The sequence below is a fragment of the Citrus clementina genome, unplaced genomic scaffold, assembly GCF_000493195.1.
Source record: "Citrus clementina cultivar Clemenules unplaced genomic scaffold, Citrus_clementina_v1.0 scaffold_3, whole genome shotgun sequence".
NCBI classification, from domain to species: domain Eukaryota; kingdom Viridiplantae; phylum Streptophyta; class Magnoliopsida; order Sapindales; family Rutaceae; genus Citrus; species Citrus x clementina.
In genome coordinates, this window is record NW_006262339.1 from 38,418,524 (window position 1) to 38,441,430 (window position 22,907).

Below are 22,907 nucleotides of genomic sequence, written 5' to 3' on the forward strand. Positions count from 1 at the left end.
GATGACCGGCGTCGCACGAGCTTCCGATCGGTACCAACCTTGGCCGGTGGAGTGGCCGGAAACGGAAACTGCATGCGGGTTGGGTTTGCGGGTTCGGTTTGACCCGGTTCTTTTTACGACAAAGATGACATGGAGATGACCGGCGTCGCACGATCTTTCGATCGGTACCAACCTTGGGCGGTGGAGTGGCCGGAAATGGAAACGGAATCCGGGTTGGGTTTACGAGTTCGGGTCGATCCAGTTCTTTTCCTTGTTAATTATTTAATCTCAAAATTATAAAGAGTGGGGTATTGTGATATAGGTATAATATAGAATAAAAGTTTATAAATAATAAATAATATAAGGTGTTAACTAAAATATTTATATGGATGTAGTAGAAATTAACTTAATATTTGTAAAGCAAAGCTTAAATAAAAATGAGTGAAAAGGGTTACATGAAAATTTACTATAACACAGCCATAAAAAATAAAAGAAGTGGCACGGTGGTACCGTAGCCGGATCCAAATAAATTGCTAATAAAAATTTTAAAACAAGCCACCCTGCCAAGTGCCAACATCGGATAATATGGAGCATCTTGCCACGCCACCGATGTTGACTAATGAGCACGAGTCTATAGTGAACGACTTTTGACCATCACCAACTTTTTAAAATTGGTCTCCTGTTCTTGCCTTACATACAATTTCTTGTACTGCTACTTTTACCTGGCGATTGATGCTAAAAAAAAAAAAAAAGAAAGAGGTGTAGACAATGCTTAATTAATTTTTGGGGAATTATCAACCGTATATCATTAATTTGTTCCGTTATCAAATTTACTACAACACTTTCAGGGTATATCAATCCTCCACCCTAAGTTGACAAAATGTATTTACCGTCCACCAAACCATTAGTTGCTGTTTAAATATGATGATGTTAGAGGAGTGATATAATTTTTTCATATGATACAAGTGATAATTTAAGGGTATATAAGTGATAATAAGAGATTTTAAGGGTATACAAAGGATAATTTTTAAGGGTAAAATTGTTAATTCACTATAGTTCCGTTAACTTTCAAACGACAACTAACAATTTAGTGATTGGCAGATAACTTTTGTCAATTTAAGGTGGACGATTGATACACCGTTAAAATATTGTAATATTCTTGATAAAAGTATAAATTTAAGGTATACGAATGAAATTTTTCTTAATTGTTTAACGCTTCATCTCTATCAAGATTTAAATTTAATAATTAATTAAATAAAATTATTTAAAAATTATATAGTAAAGTTCCTAACGGTGACAATCACCGACTTTTTAAATAAAATGACATGACATAGATATTAATTAGATAATACCATCAAATGATCTATATAATCATTTTTATTAATTTTTTCTAAAACAATATATATTTTTACGTCATTTCAATTTATACAAATAATTAATTCTCCAAATAGAAAAAAAAATTTAAAAATAAAAATAAAAGACTTGCCAAGCTGGTCCTACCACATTTGTCTTTACGAGCTCTCAATGTAAATGTATACATAAATAGAGTCTTCGAGTTTTTCAAAAATAAAATAAAATAAAGTCTTGGAGGCTCGAATCTCGATGGGGTCTTTGCTTTCCATTTTGTATTTTTCTTTCTTTTCTTTTCTGCACTCATCTTCTGCCATGCGTGGCTTTGCTAACTAAAATCAATAACCTTGTAAATATACTTCTGTAACAAAACTCAAATGTAGGACGGAGCAAGTGGTTATGGAGTCAAAACTTGGGCTATACCCAGCCCAAATTGAAAGAGGGGCCCAGATACCTTCTAAATATAACCCGTGCTAGAATTCCTTTAAAAAAAAAAAAAACTAGTTAATTTCTAGTTAAAAAAAACTAGTTTTTTTTTTTAAAATTGAATGAATTCCTCATTCATTAGAAATAAAAAAAAAGGCAAAAATAATCTTATAATTAACAACCATCCCTCATCTCTTAATTTCTAACCTTCTCTCTCCCGTCTCCATCGAATACCTTGAATTAAAAATGAAGTTTCAATTTTTTTTAGATTTTTTTTTCTATTCTCAATTGGAAGGATGAAATATGTTCTATATACTATCGTTTAATTGCTGTACCAAACGTCCTTTTAATCCCATCAAAGACGTCCATCATCCATTTACGAGTTATATATGCTTATAGCGGTTAAAAAAAGGGTAATTATCACAAACCTCTCCTGAGGTTTAGCATATTCTCAGTTTGATAGATTGTATTCAAGTATTTTCAAATGCCTCCCCTAGCGTTAGTATACCGTTTCGTATAAATTGGTTGGTGAGGATAAAATTGTAAAAAGACCCATTAATGATAAAAAAAAATGGGTTAATTCCGTCCTGCCCCCAAATGTTTCAACATTTTTCACCGCGTCCCCAAATGTTTCAACAATACTCACTCCACACCCAAATATGTTATTTTGACCATTTATTCTAACGGTCAAACGGCAAATTTGGAAATTCATGCCCTAAATATTATTTGATGATGATAAATTAAATTTATTTGATAATTTAATTGATGGGATTATTATTAATTACCTTTAAATAAATTTTTTAATGTAAATATTAATTATTAAATTAACATTTTATCTCATTTTATTCTTCTCTAATTCAAGATAAGGGGTATTTCGGACATTTACTTAAATTTCAAATAGCTCCGTTAAACATAACCGTCAAATTAACGGAATTGGGTGTGGAGTGAGCATTGTCGAAACATTTGGGTGCGGGGCGAAAAATGTCAAAACATTTGGGGGTTGGGTGGAAATAACCCAAAAAAAATTAAGAAAGCTTGAAAATTGTCACGTTGGGTTTTGAAATTGGTCTCAACTTTGTGAATGTCCATTGGGTAAAGAACAAAAGCAAAGCCTTTACCCAGCAGACATTAACACCCACTTAAAAACAAAAGGAAATATGTTCCTCTCTTTCCTCTATTCAAATCGAAGCCATGAAACACAACATCCCTTTTATCTTCTCTTTAGTGCTTTGATTAAAAGGCTTGCTCACAAATGGGAGATCATGACACTGAATTCAGAGACGCCAATACTAGAGACGACTGATTCACGATGGCTATGTGGAAGGATATCGACCAATGACTTTTGCATTCGACCCACAAATAATCCCAGTGTTTTCGAGCCGCAAATAAGGTACGAATCAGATTATTTCCGTGCATGTCAGTTTTGTTAGCTGAAAATTAGGAGATTTGGTTAAAAAAAGAATAATGGGTCTCGAAAATTTTTTGAGAATTTTTTGTTTCTTCCTTTTTTTTGTCCCGTCGATTAGTGTTAGTTGTAGGTTAATGATTGCTGCAAATGCATGTTCACTTGTGATTGATTGAAAATGGCTCTGAAAACTTTTTATTCGTTTAAGGTACTGTTGCTGATTGTTGAATATGGATTCATGCCAGTCTTTGTTAATTTAAAGATTGGATTATTTTTTAGGAGATTCACAAAACCTTCTCTGCTCTAGATTTGGCTTCTGGCATACCGGGTTGGCTGGAGATAATTGTTTTATAATCGCTGCTGCCTATATTATTCAAGAAGATTGATTAGGCAATGTACTGGGTTAGAGATTGGTAGAACTTTGGAAAATTGGTTGTAGTTGCAGCCTGGTTGTGTTGTCAAATATTGTGATATGTCAAATCTGTTTTCTCTGGCCTAACAACCTAGAATCTGAGCTATGTCGCTATACAAAGTCCTGACATAATCAAGCTTGTTAGCCAATGTCCAAAATTGCAGTGTCTTTGGATAATTCCTGTCTTATTTGTTCGAGTTATAAATGAAAATTTCAGTGTATTTGGATATCCATACTGAATGTTAAAGTTATTGACAAGAGTGGACCCCCAGATTCAAGGCCAACGCTCCCTGTTGAGAAGCTTTACATATATAGGAATGTCGCTGGGCAAAGGATTGATATGCTTGTTTTTGTTTGAAATATGGACGAAGATTTTGCATCGAGACTTTCCTGACAGATCATTTCGCAAATCAAGCTCCAAGTATCTATCTTCAGACTCTTGGATATATATAAAGCAGGTTCATGCTGTATATGTGACTCATTGTATCATGATTATTTTTCTATTGCTTATTGCAATTGTAGTCCGTGATGAAGTTGGGGAAAACTTATTAAGGGTATATAGAGGCTCGAAATCTCAATTGCCATTCATTTTACACTTGGCTGAGCTATAGCATACCTGCTAGCGATTAATAAAGAAGGTATGAAGCTCCTGTTGCTGGTGGTATTATCAATCAAAGTTGTTATTTTACTTGGGCATAGTTACCATGTATACAATTTGCAGACTTTTTTCATGTTTACGCATTCGATCATCTTTTTGTTAAGCTAGTGATGGTCGATTTGTGTATTCATTTGTATCACTTGTAGCCCTATAGGAATAAAATTTAAAATTCTATTGCATCTCCTGTACCAAATACTAATTCGTTGGCTATATATATGGGGAAATGGCTTCATCATCTTATTTCTTTGACATGAATAGTGTAACATTATCTAAATTCAAAAGTATTTCTATCACTTGTGTAAAAAACAACCTACTTTTTTTACTCTTCTTATATTAAATAAAGCAAAATCTTCACCAAGATTGAAAGAAATTTGATGCAGAAAGCAAAGCAATGAGGCAAAGTGCAAAAAAGCTTCCTTCTAATTCTGCGATATTTGACTCAAATCTTTTCTTTGTTTCATTCATCAAAGTCATTTTGGAAAGTAGTAGGGATGATTTGGTATTTTCATTGTATTCGCCTTCCCTGGCGCCAGAACAAACATGCTAGTACGAACCAACAATTTTTTATTTGTCATTTTATCATGCAACAAACGGTCAAATTAACAGTATACTAACGTCGGGGGAGGTTTTTAAAAATATACGAATACAATCTATTAAACTGAAAATATACCAAACCTTAGGGGAGGTTTCTGATAATTACCCGTTAAAAAAATGTCAACTCAACCCCCGGAACCCCAAAAAAAATAAAAATCTGCACAAAAAACTTTGAAGATATAAAAATGGGGTAAAAGCTCGTTTAATCCCTATATTTTGAAGTTAGTGCCCGTTTAGTCCTTATATTTTTTAAAATACCTCAAACCATCCCTACCATTAAATTATTGACACTTTTGCCATTATCTTTTGTTCATTTTAACTTATTTTTATAATATTACTCTATTATAATAATTTTTTAGACATTATTAAAAAGAAAAAAATAACCCTATTATAATAATTTTTTTAGACATTATTAAAAAGAAAAAAATAAATTACCAGTTTAACACCAAAAAATAAAATAAAATAAAAAATATATATTAATTTTTGTGGAACACACTCTTGAGTTAAAATATTAATTTTTCTAAAAAAATTGATAATGTAATTTTTTATGATATTAATTTTTTAGACATACGTGAGCTTCCACAAAAATTAATATATACCTTTTTTGTTTTTATTTTATTTTTGAGTTTAATTTGATAATTTAATTTTTTATTAATATCCAAAAAAGAAACATTATTGTAAAAATGTAATATTGTAAAAACAAGTTAAAAATAATAAAAAATAATGGCATAAGTGTCAATATTTAGTAGCAGGGACGTTTTGAGGTGCTTTTAAAAATACAGGGACTAAATGAACACTAACCTCATAATATAGGGACTAAACAAGCTTTTACCCTATAAAAATGAGCTTATTATTTATCATAAAAGATAAAATCGACTGCATCGGGTTCCATTATTGACGGATCACTCGATCGGGCCGAAGAAACAAAATCCAAGTTTTATCAGAACTAGTTTATATAAATATAAATTTCAATAAATATTAAAAAGATTAAAAAAAGTACATTAAAGTTGGTCTTTTTACGTGAGCACCATTATACACACACACAAAACCAAAAGCACTGCAACACAAACAAATACGACGAGGACTTGTGGTGTTGCCTTGCTTTTGCTTAACATAGTACCCTGCATTTTAGCAATCAGAGTCACAATTTATTTTGCCTTAAACTGTTTATATTGGAATTGATAACATTAATTCTCGTGGGAGTTAAGTAGATTAGGGTGGTTATGGCTAGTAAAAGTACGAGGCAAGAAGGTAATGCCATGAACAGTGATTCTTCACTGAGAAGTTTGGGTGGGACTGGAGGGGTTTATATTCTGCCTATTAAGTCGGCACTGATGATGATGATGAAAGATGATGAAAGCAGTGTGGAGTATCAGGGGCAGCAGCAACGTCGTTTGACATGGGATGCTCTCTGTAAGAGTATCAACGGGCTTGTCAACAAGGTCAGTGCTTCGAACATCAAGAATATAATTCCTGAACTTTTTTAACACAATCTGATTCAAGAACGAGGTCTATTCTTTCGTTCGTGCATGAAATCCCAATTGCCATCGCCAGGTTTCACAGATGTGCTAGCTCAAATGTATGAAGCCACTAAATTACTTTTGCGATTAAAGCATAAACAACTACTGAAGATGGAACGACACAAAGTCCACAAATCACTAGTAGTTATGCTGCCTTCACATAGATTGTTGTTGCAAGGTCAACACCCTCAATTTTATAAATAAGGCATGCTTGCCATCACTTCCAAAAACAAATCATCCAAAAATTCTCCACTTTTTCATTAACATTAGTAAATAAAATCAAGTCTAAATTGTTCCTACAGTGAATTCCTTTGAAATATGAGAGCCGCCTTTTGTATTTCTTTGTTTGACCCCGAAAGTTTAGGTAAAAGTCAATATTATATTAATTAGTAATTAGAGTTTAACTATTAAGTTAACTAAAGCCTTCCCTTCCTATTTGGATTAGATTATGTTAATTATCAATAAAATTAAGAAAAAAAGGAAAGAAAATTTATTAGAATATGTCAGTTGTGCAACTTACGGGTAGCTTAAGTTTTTTTTTTCTTTTGGGATTAAGTTCTTAGTTCATTAAGAAGAATCTGGTTATTAGACATATAATTATTATTGATAATTGATGAATTTGACTAAAATGTTCCACAGGGAAGAGACAAGATATGCTTTTTTTTAGCCACTTAAATTACAAGTTTCCATGTATCTAGGAAACATACCTGGCTTCATATGTTTTTGAGCTGGCTTCAATCAATTCTCTTTCTTAATTTTCAATTAGAAAATGAACATTGGATCTCTCTAATAGCTAGCCTTCAATCATACCATCGCACACACGGCAAACCTAAAGATGATAAGGCAAGCACATTGGTTGACCAACACACAAATGATTAGCTTTCATCCGCCTTTTTTTTTTCCCTGTTATTACGTATGATAAAATATAAAAATTTATATATTTTTATCCAATAACCCAAGGGTGGAGATAGCATATTCATTGATTGAGAGGGTTTATTCAACAATAATAAAAAAACAATTTCAAACAATAATAAATATATAAATTTGAAAGATTTATCATACTTCAACATATGTTTACAATTATTAATGAGTTTGTGGGCCATTTAAATTAAATTAATGTTGATATTTATGGGTTATATTAAAGTTTGCAAAATGTTATATTAATTTACTTGTTTTGCCTTCTATTTACAAGTCTTATGTTTCATTTATATTTTTTATTTTTGTTTTACAGTTAATGTTAATTTACAATTTTTATTTTACATCTGCAAATTTTTATTTTGCTTATCAATAATACACCAATTTACCACTTCTATAATAATTTACTTGTTTTACCTTCCATTTACAAGTCTTATATTTCATTTACTTAATTTATGTTTTATTATATATTTGATGTTGATTTACAAGTTTATGCTATCTCTACATGTTGTTGTTTTGTTTACCAATGATACATCAATTTACTATTCTTATTTTATTTTACTTGTTTTACCTTCTATTTACAAGTCCTATGCTACATTTACATAATTTATATTTTATTTTACACTTAATGTTGATAATTATTAATTTTTGTTTTTTTTACCAATAATACATAAATTTAATATTATGTTAATTTACTTGTTTTGCCCTCTATTTACAAGTTTTATGTTACATTTTTTTTTTTGTATTTTTTTACCATTGGTACATCAATTTACCATTCTTATGTTAATTTACTTTGTTCTATCTTTCATTTACAAGTCTTATGCTTCATTTATTTTTATGTTTTATTTTACACTTATTGTTGATTAACAAGTTTTACATTATATATGTAAATTTTTGTTTTGTTTACTATTGATAACCAATTTGACATTCATATGTTAATTTACTTATTTTACCTTCCATTTACATCATTTATGTCTTATTTTATACTTAATATTGATTTATAAGTTTTATATCATATCTGAAATACAAGTGTGCAACCCAAGAGGGGGGGTGATTTGGTATTTTAAAAATTATCCTAACAAAACCACAAAACAATCAAATCTAACGCCTTAATAAATTCGAAAGCAATAAGTTCGATAAAAGTACAATAACAAATGAGTAAGAGAGAAGAGAAACAAACACACGAATTTTTACGTGGTTCGGCAATCCCCGCCTACGTCCACGCCTCCAAGCAATCCAAGCTTGAGGATTTCACTATCCAAGCCTTCCAAAGCTTCAAAAGTTTACAATTGACTTCAAGGTGTCAATGAACCTTTACAACAAAGAGATTATCTCCCAACCTCTTCACTCAAGTGTCTCACACACTTAAACACTCACAATTAAGATGAGGAATTGAAGATTACAATAAAAACTCTCTTAAAGAGTAGATATACAAATTGAAGAACAAAAGATGATTCAAGGTTTTATGATTTGCGAAATGAGAGCTCAATGAACATTATGTGCTTTTTGATTTTGCTTGCAAGCGTTCTTGAAAATGAATTGGATTTGAGTTTATATAGTTTGAACTCAAAAACTAGCCGTTATGCACATTTTGGTGATAACCGGCTTACCTTTTATGGAATCCGGTTAGCCACTTTTATGTTACTGTTAAGGCAAAAATTTGAATTTCAGAATATCCGGTTAGCCGCTTTCAAAATTTGGATAGCCACTTGCGAAATCCGGATTGCCGTTTACCATATTCGGTTAGCCGCTTGCTACAGTAACCGGTACAATGCACTATTTTCCAAAATTATAGTTTGACCCCAAAATTTTATAAAATTGTATTATGGCCCAAAATGTTATATTATATTATAAATAGGTCCAATTTCAGGATCTTTAAATAATGCTTGCTATTCTCAAAAATTTCTGAAATTATAATATGGCCCAAAATGTTATGAAACTTTTCTAATAAGTTCTTCTCTAAAATTTCGAGCAATACTTGTTGATTTCAAAGTTTTCAAAACTCTTTCAATTAAATCATAAACTTGAAAAACAACTAATTTCATAAAATCATTTTCCCATTAAATATAAAACCTTTATAATGTGAAAATAATGATTTATTTAAAATATATAAAAAATAATTTGAGCTTAAAAGATTAATCATTCTTAATCTTGTTTGTTATCATCAAAATCAACATTATGGAAATATATATGTTAACAATCTCCCCCTTTTTGATGATGACAAACATTTCATGTATTTAAAAAATGATTCCACAAATTGCTCCCCCTAAATATAATCTCCTCTTACAATTTGCCAATTAGCTAAATTAACAAATTTAAATACATGTATTTTTCTCCCCCTTCATCATCAAAAAGAAAACTTAATTGGTAAAGAAAAAGAGTAGCAAATTTTTATAAATTTAAAACATGTATTCTTCTCCCCCTTCATCATCAAAAAGAAAACTTAAAGGAAAAGAATAAGAGTAGCAAATTTGTTACCCATGTTGTCCGAGTAGAAATTACGATAGAATCTCCCCCTAACAACAAGTATAACCTCAAATACAGGTTTAGTAATATTACTCTCAAATTATCATCATCATATAATCCATCAACCATAAAATGATCATGAACTATTATTCCATTAATTATCAAATCAACAACTCAAAACATAAAATCATCATATAAAAAACCATGTAATCAAATCACCATCATACTCAAAATCATCACCATAAGCACATATTAATCATCAAAAGAATATTCAAAGTGTATGTTATTATCTCCCTTTTGACATCATCAAAATGATTTATTACTTTGTCTCCCCCTTTGGACAATAAAAAAGTTCAAAATGCATATTATCCAAAATAGAATAAGTAATAAGCTAAGCAAGGGAAGGCGAAAGTCATAAGAGCATAATGTCAACAATCCAAGCTCTATAATTACTAATCACATTTTAGAAATCAAGACAACTAAACTCATCAAAGATCTAATGTGACATTTTAATAAAACTTAAAAAAATTTCATATGCTTAAGAATTTCAAAGTATATGTATTTCTTCCTTACATATCATATTTCCCTCTTCATCATCAAATATAGTAAAAAGCTCCCCCTATCAATCATCAAAAACTCAATATGAGCACATTAGTTCCACATTATCCAAATATAAAACATCTAAATATCAAACAATAATCATCTTCAATCCACAATGAAAGTAGCAATGCATATGAAAATATAGGTGCATAATATAAATAAAGAACTATGGTAAAAACCATAAGGAGAGCACACTATGGAAGTAGTAATTTGAAATAATCAAAATGCACAAATTCGGATTTTCAAGATATTGAGTAAAATGGGTAAGCTTGAATAAATTAAAATGATTTTAGAGATGCGATGTATGATGTTGATTAAAAAGAAATTGTGGATTTTAAAGAGAGAGAGAAAACCGGTTGACGAATTATGAATGCCCAAATCCGGCTTGCCGGATTTCACTAACCGGTTAGCCGGTTAGTGTCCAGTGAGGAGAGAAATGAATTCGGTTTACCGGATAGAAGAATCGGCTTTCCAATTTTGAGGCAGAAAAGGAACTTTGCAAATCCGGCTTTTTGGATTTCATAACCGAATGACTAGTTTGTGTCCAGTAAGTTCCAAACCGAATCCGGCTTTCCAGATTTCATAACAGGTTGACCGGTTTTTGCACAGAAATAAAATTTTCTCAAACGGCTTACCGATTTTCCAATCCGGTTATCCGAAAGTCGACCAGAGAGCAACCATAAGGAAACGGCTTGCCGGTTGGTTACATGTGGTATGCTGGTTGTGCCTTAGAGATCATTTTGCCTCTTATTGAATTTTGGTTAACCCAAAAACTTGTATTGTACACACCAATTTATCTTAAAACTTGATCAATTTAAAAACATTTTGTGATTCAAAACTTTTCAATAAGCCAATTAATACATGAGACATAAATGCATACAAGACCAAACATATGAAATCGTATCAAACAATGATGTCAATTTTATAAATAAATGATGATATAACACAATTAATGGCATATGAATTCACACATATATAAGAGATGGACAATGATGATAGACAATTAAGAAGATGAAATCAAAGACCATACAATCATCAAAATCAAACAAAGGCATCATGATAAATCACTCAATGTTATACACAATGACAATTCCATCATGTAAACATACAAGCATACTTTCACAAATTCATTTATCATGATTCATTCAACAAAATTAATATGGCAAGAATTGTTACCAAAACAATTAAATCATCTTGCCTCATCTTTTTCTCCTAGATCATACTCAAGTGATTATCCTCACAAGCTTTCATCAAGGAACTCTCCACCATTCCTTGATTGTGGTACCTACAAAGAAAACATTCACGTTGTGCCCTTTAATACCCAAATACTCTTGGGTCCTTGAGTGTTAGCAATGGTTCCTTTTGGAACCCAAACACATTTTACTCCATAATATATCTTTCTTTTAATAGGACAACCAAGTTTCATGTGACCGTTTTGATTACAATAATGACATACAACTTGATTGTTAATAGATGTACTCTTCACAAAGTAGTTCTTATAATACTTTTGTTTCAAATTTGGCTTATAACCAAGTCCTCCTTTATCAAACACACATTTTTGTGAATTAATCAAGCTATCCAACATCTTTTGTCCATTTGTAAATTTTAAAACAATCTCATTTAACTCATTGCTCTTCTTCTTAAGCATTTCATTTTCCTTTGTCAAGTCATCTATGTGATATTCTAGATGCTCATGTGAAGTGCTAGATTTCTCATTTGATAATGCAACTCTATCATGCAATGTTTTATTCTCTAATTCTAGGCATGTAATCTTTGCACATAAAGATTCATTTTCATTTTTTAGCTCTACCATTTTCTTTTTAAGACATGCATTCTTTTTACCAATTTTCATCCACTCATCATGCAATTCTTTGAAAACATCATGTAATTCATCATAAGTAAGAAGATCATTTACCTCATCAAGTTCATCATCCGATTCATCTCCAATTGCCATGAGAGCTAGATTTGTCATTCGAAAAGTGGTGATTATGGAGCCGTCAACGATGGGAACCAGGAAAAGTACGGGTGGCGATCTTGAAGGTTGTGATAGTGCAATTGTTTGGCTGGAACCAGTGATTGTGAAGCGGCTCGATAGACTCGGGGAAGAAGATGGCTTGCTTTCGCTGGAATCACGCGGCCGATGTCCTTCAAATCGGTGTCGAGAGTGTATCGAACCAGTATTGGGTGTTGCTAGTGCGTGTGACGGCGGAGAAGCTTAGGGTTTTTTGTTTGCAAATTGTTGGTGACTTGGCGTTATGTTATTTTACTTTTGGGTGACTTTGCAAATTATTGGTAACTTGGCGTTATGTTACTTTGCTTTTGCTAGTGCGTGTGACTTTGCTTTTATTTTGTTTTACAATTTTTACAAGTTATATTTGTATATTTGATTATTTAATTATTTTTTATTTAATATTATTATTGGGTAATGGCTAAGATATGTTATAATGCTTATGTAACTATGTAATGTCATATTTATAATATTCTTTAATTAAATTTATAATAATTTTTTAATTAAATAAATAAATATATATATATATATATATATATTTTTTTTTTTTTTTGCGGATTCACGGATTTTTACGGATTTATAGAAGTAAATCCATATCCAATCCATCAACTGCGAATTTTTAAATTTTCAATCCATATCCAATCTACGGATCGGATTTATACAGATCGGATTTTCATGGATCAGACAGATTGAGCGGATTGGATTGGATTCTGAACACCCCTAAGATCTTTTATAAACTATCGGATGTAAAGATCATTTACCCAATATATAATATAAGTAGGAATAATGTTGTACAAGTGCAAACGCAGTCACAAATAACGCTAATTTTCAACGGTACTCAGAAATCCTCTTAAGATTACCAAAGGCCTTATTATATCTCGGGTATATCTTTGTCGTAAAGATAATGACAAAGTACGTCTTTATCGATGACAGCCATGGCACCCTCAGCAGCAGCTCTATGATCAAAAGGTGACTTTAATGCTAAGTAATCACGAGCCATTCTTGCGAGGGTCGGATAGAATGGAGCATTGCCACGCCGCCAAGCTAGTATGTCAAACTGTTCGACTGCTGGTACTTTAAGCTCTTTCATATACAGATCAAGTTTTGATTTTGGTGATGAAGGCCTCCTTATGGCGTCTAGCTTTTCATATGACTTTGAATTGTCGGAGTCGGTTGCTGCATATGCATCATAAACGTCTCTAAAATCTTCATTAATTTTCTCAAGGTATCTATCAGCATCACTGCCATATATCTCTTTGCAACGAAGTTGCACGCCATCCATTTTGAACCGTGGGTCGAGAATTACTGCAATAGCTCTAATCGAATAATAATTGCTAAAATATAGATCAATAGCTGCCTTCATCACTTTTTTACAAAAAAGACAATCTTCAATTGGGTGGTTGCATCGATCCTTTAATATCTTATGCACGTATGGAAGATCTACAATTATTGGAGTATCACATTTACCCGACGAAAAGCCGACAGCAGCATCCTTCAAGAATTTCAAATGCTCAAATGTGGCAGTTACATCATCCCATTTTTGTTCAGTTAAATTAATTGATCTAAAATCGGAATCTAATTGCCCCAGCTCAAAAAATGCTTCTTTAAAGCCCATTGCCGTCGCAAAGTACTTAAAATGTCCCCAGGGATCAGGAACACGATTGAGCCAGCAAATGGCTCTTTGTACATCACCATCCAACTGAATTCGTTCATCTGATCCCGACTTGTTAACCACATAATGAGCACACTCCTTTAAAGACTTTATCCCATCCCTGAAGTAATCTTCGGAGCGCAATACACCATCAATATAATCCATTAAACGATCGGCATTACGCACGCAGCCGAAAAAAGGAAGAGAACCTTGCTGACTAAACCAACTTTCCTCATCATATGCTGGATGAATTTGAAAAGGAACAAGTACAGAGCATATTTTCCCATGGATACTCAAACATGATTCTTTCACATATTCCATTGCAATGTCAGCATCATCTACCCAAAAGCTAATGATTTTGCTCTGCTGTTGCCAACTATCATCAATATAGTGTACTACCAAGAAACATGGCACATCGATGGGTCCCAAGCCGGCGCAAACGAGTTGTAAACTGAAACGACAAGAGAGGTTTTTAAGAAATTGGTGTAGTTTTTCCTTCTCTTCTTGGTAGAGTTGGAGTATTTCATCCTTCCTCGATTTTAACACCGATGGATCCAAATCATCCCAATTCTGCCCTTTCTCATCACTGAAATCTCTTTCCCTATTGGATAAGTGATCGAAATCCTCATCACTAGTATCTCGTTCTGTATTAGAGAAGTGTTTGATTAGATCATCAATAGATTTTTTCTTAATAAGACTGGCTAACTTTTTTAACTCTTTTGTTCGTCCTTCACTCTTAGGGTTGGCTTGGCAGCTCTCTAAATGATTTTGGAGATGTGTGGTTCTTTTCTTACTTGAACCGTCAAACGTCTTCTTACAATGGTTACATTCAGCCTTGACATTTCCATCTGCGTCCCTGTACTCTCTCATCTCCTCCCAAACATCTGAAGGCTTTTTCCTTTTCTTAATAACCGATGGTGATGAGCTTCCTACGTTTGGATCTCCCTACATAATTAACAATTCTCAAATAAGATAAAAGGATCGATTGCATCCTCAGCCACTTAAACTTAACTTCAATTAATCAATTAAGCTTACCAAATGTTTGGGGGAAAAATAAGAAAGATAGCAAAACGCCACGTGTCAACGAATGGAATAACTTCAGTGCAATCCGAGGTACCCCGCAAGATTAGAGGTACATGCCATGATTTGAGGTACCCGGCATGATTAGAGGTACCCGGCATGGTCAGAAGTACCCTGCATAACTCCAGAGTAACTCAAGGTATCCCACATAGACTGGGGTACCCCGTATAATTCGAGGTACCCGGAATAACTCCAGCATAATTCAAGGTACCCAGAATAACTCGAGGTACCAAACATGATTAGAGGTACCCGGCTTAATTAGAGGTACCCCACATGATTAGAGGTACCCGGCGTGATTAGAGGTACCCGCCTGATTAGAGGTACCCTGCATGATTAGAGGTACCCGGCGTAATTAGAGGTACCCGACTTGATTAGAGGTACCTCGCGCAATTAGAGGTACCCTGCGTAATTAGAGGTACCCGGCTTGATTAGAGGTACCCCGCATGATTAGAGGTACCCAGCCTGATTAGAGGTACCCGGCGTAATTAGAGGTATCCGGCTTGATTAGAGGTACCACGCGCAATTAAAGGTACCCAGCATAATTAGAGATACCCCACTTCACTCCATATTAACTCGAGGTACCCCACATGGATCGGGGTACCCAATATAACTTGAGGTACCCGACAGGTCCGACTCAGGAGAATCCTCTAAAAAAGTCCGCCATAGGAAATATCTCCATATCTTGAAGGACAATATTTGATTTTGTCAGAATTAGGAATAAAAAACGTCGTGCTAAAATTGGGGGACTGCCACCTGCCACCTCTGCCAAAAGTGGAGGACACTGTCCCAAGGACAGTGGTCCTCAGCCGCCTACCCGACAACTACTGCAGAGGTACCATGGACCACTTTCCAGCGCGCGCCACGTTTCCAAAGGCTGAGATACGCCGCGAACATGCACATAACGGCCCAAAAATCATAAAAAGGTAAAAGGACGTTAGCCAAAAAGGGTACGCCACGTGGCAGCTGAGGTACTCCATATATAAAGGTGTCTAGGTTTCATTCTCGAGGATGTTCTGACTCACCATTAACACTCACACTCCAAAAAATAGGTTTTCTTCAACCTTAAATCCTAATTTACATAAGGTTAGCCAGCTCTCTTTGCCATAAAAGCTTGAGTTTGCTAACTTGAGCGTCGGAGTGTGAACGCCGGGGTACCCCGACTTTACCTCTAACCTCTATTTCACTGTTTTGCAGGAGTGAAGCTCATTTTGAAGGACATCTCTTTTGTTTCTGACCTTCCACCATTGTTACCACTCTCTCTCCCCTTCTCACATCCCCCGGATTTCAGATACACCACACCGCACACAACAAATTAGTGAGGTACCCAGTCTCCCCCAAAAAATACAAATTCATTGTTCTAGATAGGTTTGGCTTTTCCTACCCCAAAATCTGTTGAAAACACCAAATTTAATTATCTAATACAGAGGTAAAACAAAAGATCAATCCCTACTTACGGTTTTAGTTAAACTCATTTGTGATTTGTCAAAAATACATGCAACTAATTGGATAATTTTGAAACAGTTGTACGCAATTAAACAAGTGCTCTAAATGAAATTGAATATATGAATTATAATAATTATTATTATATTTCTGAGCAAAGTTTTGTGACAACTGATCGAACCGATAAATTCGCACGAAAAGTCTTCCCCCGTAAACCGCTCAAAATTCAAATTTGTGATTTGTTTGGTGAATGAAAAACAGAGCAAAAATCTGATTTAGATTTCATTGTCAATTTTTCCCACCATGCTAATGCTATTAATTTTTGCACACCAACAAATAAATAAACAAAAAAAGGAATAAAAGAAAATAAAATCTAAGCTGAAATTAGATTTAATTAAACATTCTCAGTTTACTTACTTTTATTTTTAGAATAACATTCTCTCTTTACTTCCTTTTATTTTTATAATTTTTTTTATTAATCTATAGAGAGTAAGACAAACGCACCTTCATGGCCAGTAGACTAGCAGTTACCAGTTTAACACTTGAATTCACAGCCTGCAAACACAAACAGAAAACATACCAGTTACCACATCAAACTCACTCTTTTTTGTTTCAATTAAGTAAACCAAAGTGTGTGTGTTTATAACTCAGTAATAGTGAAAATAATAATAAAACGATTAAAGGTATGACAAAATGATACAAGATTAATACAAAAAGCTTGCTTCAAAATTCTTGGTTGCTGATAAAATTGAATAAGAGTTGCAGATCCTGCTTTATTAGTTATCTTTCTCCTTCCAAGCTCCAACCTCTATCTCTTCAATCAGAGAACTGGTTCTATCTTGTGAGCTTTCAATGTGTGTGTGTATAAATAAGTCTTCGAATATCTGAAGAAATTAATGAAGCTCTATTATAATTACCTACTTAGTATACTTATCTAATGATTATCAACACTTATTTAATCTTATAAGTTCTTATCAAAAAATTTGTCGGTATTTGGTTGTTTTTTAGTAGAACTTTTAAATATTAAATAAGTAATTTTACCTTTACTAGTAAAAGTTCAAATGAGAGTAGAGGTTGAAAAGTTTTTTTCTTAATTATTAAAATAATAAAATATCTTTTATTTATTTGATAATTTTATTTCATTCTTTTTATAATATAATTTTAAAAACTTATTTATTAAAGTAATTTTATAATTTTTAATAAAAACTCTCATTAGCAACCAAACATATAAATTTTTTTAGTATAAACTCTACTTATATAAGTTCTACTAACAAAAATTCTATTTATTGAAGCTCTTTTTAAAAAGCCATATCAAAGAAGCCTATGTCTGTGATGAATACCATATTGCCAATATGGTTCAAAGAGCTAATGAAAAAAGCTGACTAAAATGGGACACTTGTTCTATCCCCTACAATTTCCTTTGTAGTGCTACTTTTACTTTAGTGATTTTTTTGCTTATCTTTTTTTTATTTCCTTTTTATTTCTTTTTATTTTCTTAAATTCTAAGTAATCAGTACTTTAGATAAGGTATTTTTAAAAAAAAATCTAAAATAAAGGATAAACAACCATCAAAATTTTTTAATAAGCTAATATGTGGCATAAAAGTGTTAATTGAATAAATACAAACGATCAATATTAATTGGATTTTGTGGAAAGTTAGTGTAAAGTCACATCTCTATATATCTATATCGGGCTAGAGACTGAACGAAATATTACTCAAATAATTTAGACAAATTCAACTAAAATGGAAAAAATTAGAAATAACTAAAAAGACTTAATAGCAATTAATAGATATTTGTTTGTATAGAAGTCTTCTAAGCTCCGAAGAAATTAATTAGCCTTATTATAAGTCTATAATGAATGACAATATGATCCCAAAAGCTAATGACAAAAGCTGGCTAAAAATGGGGTCAATTGTTGGCTACTTTTTAGTGTAGTGATTTTTTTTCTTTACCTTTTCTTTGTTTCTTTTTTTTTTTTTGTTGGGTTTCCCTTCCCAATAAGTAATCAGTACTTTAGGAAAGTTTTTTTTCCTTTTAAATTTAAAATAAAGGATAAACAACCATCAATCTTTTGCATAAACTAATATGGCAGAAAAGTATTAATTGAATAAATGTTATATGATTTGTATAGTTATTTTTATTAATTGGATTTTATGGAGAGTTTGTATAAAGTCACATCTCTATATATCTACATCGGACGAGAGATTAGACAAAGGGAAATACTAATTAAAATAATTTAGACAAATTCAACTAAAATAGAAAAAGTAAAATAACAAAAAAGACTTACTAAACTGGTACTAAAACATATGACATTATTAGCTCTCAATATAATTGTATAGGTATAAACAGAGTTTTCAAAGTTCTGCTAAGGCCTTTACTTATCTTTTTTTTCTCTTTCTTTCTTGATGTTCTCTTTAATCATGGATGAGTAAATTTAAAAGAAACCGAAACACTATAATGAAAAAGTTAATATGAGAACTACTAAGTAAAAGGAAAAAATATATACTAAATGACAGTTTGAGATTACTTTAGCATGCTCAAAAGTAATTTTGGGAATTTAAAAGTTAATTTTAGTATTTGAAAAAAAACTTACAAAATCAATCCCTATCACAGTTTTGAAAAGCACGAAAGAGTATTTTTAAATGTCTAATTTTGAGAATCAGTTTTTATCTTTCTAATAAAATTTCATAAATATCCTTACAATTATTACATAAATTCAACGCTATCCTAGTCAGATTGAAAACAAAATAAAAGTTTCAATAAATTTTTATTATTATTTTTTTTATAATTCACGCATTCGTTTACCCTTTTTTCCCTTCATATTTTTCATTCCACCAAAAAATTTTCTCTTCCAGCAACCATAGGAGCATCGTTGGTTTGAATATCTATTCTATTCGAATAATCCAAAATTCCACTTAGAAATTTGTAAGATCCATTTAATTAATGAGGCCGAATTTAAAAGTTACAGTACATTCTCTCCTTGAGCTCAAACTCCATTGTTCCTCACATTTTCCTTTTTATCAAAAATTGCCTTTGAATTCAAGGGCACAATGGTCATTTTATTTAAATTCTATTAAATATTCTAGTGGTGCTAAAAGTTTGGTGGAAGGTTGATACAAATTACAAATTTAGGGTGGAAAATCAAATTAATTTAAATTTTTATACTATTTTTTATAACAAAATAAACTTAGGTGAATAACTAATAATTTTCCAAAAATAAATTAATTAAAAGAAAATCACATAAAGAGACGTATATATTAAACTGTTAATTTAATGTAATAATAACGATATAATGTGATTTCATTATCCTGAACAATTATCTTTAAAAAAAAATTCTTTTTAATGATCATTGGTCATGACCTCCACTAAAACCGTAGAGTCCCAAAGAAGAAATCTACTTGAGGTTTGAAACTAACACTTGAATTGGGACACGACTAAAGCAATTCAGTTTACACTTGAAATCTAGTTGGCTTCTTTGAGCTTCAGCAATCAAAATGTCTTTAGCTACACACCACTATATTAATGTTTAATATGAATCAAATATAATGTACAAAGCTACTAATTAATTTTCGAATTAAAGCGTTAATATTAGAGATGGGACAACAAATTAATAACAGAAAACTTCTCCACTTTTTTGCCTTTTTGTGTGAAATTCCAAGCAGAGAAAATAATAAGAAAAAGAGTAAGTATAATAATGGTTGATATTGATTAATCACTTCAATAATTATAAAAAAGAATAATAATCTACTAGCTAGATAAAATCAAGTTTATATATATCTTATTCTTACAAGGATTGTTCGAAAATTTGGAGAGGCTTTGGTATCATGTTTCATTGTTTGATCCCGGATGGATGTGTTTTCGTAAAAATTCAATTTTTAAGAAATTTGAAATTAAACAATGCTTGGATTGGGTTGGAACGGCTTTGTCAAGTTTTAAATAACCAAATTAGTACGTGGCGTTGTTAAACTCGGTCAATGCAGAGACTAGTCTGCCTTTGGAACCAGATCTGACTTAGAACAGATCAATATCCCGCATGTCCAAGTTTTCCAGCCGATATACCAAATTAGCTTGTTTTACCAAATAATAATTAGATTCTTTAAATGGACCTTCTTTGGAACGCAGTTGTTTGATTTTAGAATTATTTTACCAGATGTATATTAGGTTTGTTTTGCAAGCCTAGCAACAACATACATCTAAAGGCTCATACACAGTACCAGATCTGGATCCCAGAAATGGTGCTCTGAAGGAATGGAGGGAGAAGAGAAAATACAACTAAGGATTGAGATCTGGTCTCGTTGCCTCAGAGGAACGTAATAGTTGTATGGCAGATCTGATATAGACCAGTCTGCAAAGCATGCATAGAATTTAAATGCTTTAAAATAAATTGCGAAAATTAAATTGCTTTAACGTAAATTGCGGAAATTTAAACATACAGAACTTTAAAATTACAAACTTTGAAAGGAATTACAAATCTTACATCTGATCTTTCTTGCTTTGTTTTGCTTTATAGAAGAAAAATGGGAAATTAATCTGAAGACAAGGAACTAATCTGAAAACAGAGAAATTTCCTTGGTGTCTTCGGATTTCTGATTCCCAGAGAGAGAGAGAGAGAAATGAAAAATAGAGAGAGAGAGGGGTTGGAAAAATCTGAGGAGTCTATGTCTTCCTTCAGATTTTTATACAAAAATTTTTAAACTGTAGACTGTAGCGGAGCTGAGGCATACAGTAATCTTTGAAACTCTTCACTGTAGACTGTAGCGGAGCTGAGGCATACAGTAATCTTTGGAACTCTTCATTGTAGACTGTAGCAGGGCTATAGCATACAGTAATCTTTGTATACAGACTTTAAAATACAAGTATGATACGGGTGAAGAGACATGTGCGCTCTCACTTGTGTCCAGGGGACCACCCGAAGATGCATACAAAAATTCAAAATAAAACACAATCGGAAAATACATAATGAATATTTACTTTTTTTTTAATACATATAAGCGATAATTATTTACAATGCTTTATTGGAGAGAAAATTTTGAAACAGTCGTCTTCATTTTCATCTCCAAGAGAAATAAAAAGCTCTTCATCTCCGGAGGTGCTTGAGGAGGAACTTCCAACAGACGTTTCAGACCTCGTGGCGAGAAGCTGTTGCATAACTTTAAAATACTCTTCTTCAGTTTTGGCACTGGCTAAAAGAGATTGGGCTTTGGATTTTTGGGTTAGAAAGGTTTGTTGGGTTTTGGAGTGTTTAATGGTTGGTTCAAGGAAACCTTTGGCAGAGAGCCAATTTCGGATTAAGGTGTCAGTCAATTTAGACTGTTCATCAAATTTTGACCACCATTTTACTCTGAATGTTCTTTATAGGATAAGTTGGGTTTCTTGGGTGTGATATTGGAGGTTCCACATCCATACCCATGGAAGGAAGAAGTTTGTACAAAAACAAACAAATGGGGGAAACCTTTTCTCTGATTCAGAAGGGATATAGTGGGCTTTGAAGAGGTTTAGACAATGGGTGGCATTTGGAGTTAGAATTTGTGGCATTGGGCCAAAATAGTTCCACCATTGCTGGAACCAGTTTGGGAGGTTTTGGACGGTTATTTTTGAATTGAAGAAAAATAACCATGAGTGGGTCTTTTTAGGGTTTTGTAAAAAGAATGTGTTAAACCAGGCTTGTTGATAATCCCAATAGGAATAAGTCAAACAATGTGGTAAACGCATTTGAAAATTGGAGGGAAATCTTTTTTGGTTATGGAGTAGATCACCCCACTGTTTTGGGTTCAAGACTTTTAAGATTGTGGCCGTAGAATAGGCCGGCTCAGAATGGGAGTCACTGAGATAAAAATGTTTAAATTTAACCGACTCAGTGACTTCCAAAATGCTTTGATAATAAGGCTGGGATTTTGTTAAATCCCATGGTTTAAAAAACTAGCCTTTGGGGAAAAACTTTGTAAGTGTTTGAAATGGGTCAGTATGGTAAAACCCATCTTCGATAGTTAAAATATTTTGGAAATGGGTTTTATCAAACCAAACCGAGGTTTTCTTTGTTGGTTGTGAAAGGACAATTTGTGAAGATGAACTCTCACCAGAAATAATATTTTGGGATGATTTTGTGATTTCTTTAGGGCTTTCTTTCTCAGAAATCTCTGTTGGAGATTCTTGGCTTTGAGAGAAGCTTTGTAAAGCAAGCAGGAGCTCAGGGGATTTTGATATGGATTTCATCCATTAGTTCACTTGGTCTTGAGTAGAAAGGGCTTTAGATTTTACTTCTTCATCTTCGATCATGTCAATCCAAGATTTGATTGGCATGGCAGAGGAGAGTAGTTTTTCTTTAGGAGGAGAGGATTGGGGTTCTTTAGGAGTGGCTTTAGGTTCAATGTCTTTGGCAATGCCTTTTCCTTTGTCTCTTC

General features: G+C 32.6%; 2 protein-coding genes across 4 annotated transcripts; one reads left to right on the plus strand and one right to left on the minus strand.

Moving 5' to 3' along the window:
- Positions 1 to 2,835: 2,835 nt before the first annotated feature.
- LOC18046493 lies at positions 2,836 to 4,409 on the plus strand. 3 transcript variants are annotated; one of them, XR_002906578.1, is made up of 2 exons: positions 2,836 to 3,145; positions 3,440 to 4,409. XR_002906578.1 is itself a non-coding variant. In XM_024189176.1 (2 exons), exons 1-2 carry the CDS (start codon positions 2,913 to 2,915, stop codon positions 4,181 to 4,183), a joined length of 585 nt encoding a protein of 194 aa, XP_024044944.1. In that variant the 5' UTR covers positions 2,836 to 2,912; the 3' UTR covers positions 4,184 to 4,409. The 3 variants fall into 3 exon arrangements, 1 of the variants encoding a protein (XP_024044944.1); XR_002906579.1 differs by having other exon boundaries at positions 3,845 to 4,409; XM_024189176.1 differs by having other exon boundaries at positions 3,832 to 4,409.
- Positions 4,410 to 13,204: 8,795 nt separating this feature from the next.
- On the minus strand, positions 13,205 to 14,854 carry LOC112100366 (zinc finger BED domain-containing protein DAYSLEEPER-like). Its single transcript, XM_024189674.1, has one exon. It carries the CDS (start codon positions 14,852 to 14,854, stop codon positions 13,205 to 13,207), a length of 1,650 nt encoding a protein of 549 aa, XP_024045442.1.
- Between the last annotated feature and the right edge of the window lie 8,053 nt (positions 14,855 to 22,907).

Excerpts from the sequence above, each read along its gene's own strand:
- LOC18046493 (XM_024189176.1), top strand. The coding sequence starts at position 2,913 with ATGTTCCTCTCTTTCCTCTATTCAAATCGAAGCCATGAAACACAACAT. Across the intron at positions 3,146-3,831 it reads GTTTTCGAGCCGCAAATAAG|AGTGGACCCCCAGATTCAAG; the intron begins GTACGAATCAGA and ends GTTATTGACAAG.
- LOC112100366 (XM_024189674.1), bottom strand. The coding sequence starts at position 14,854 with ATGAGAGAGTACAGGGACGCAGATGGAAATGTCAAGGCTGAATGTAAC.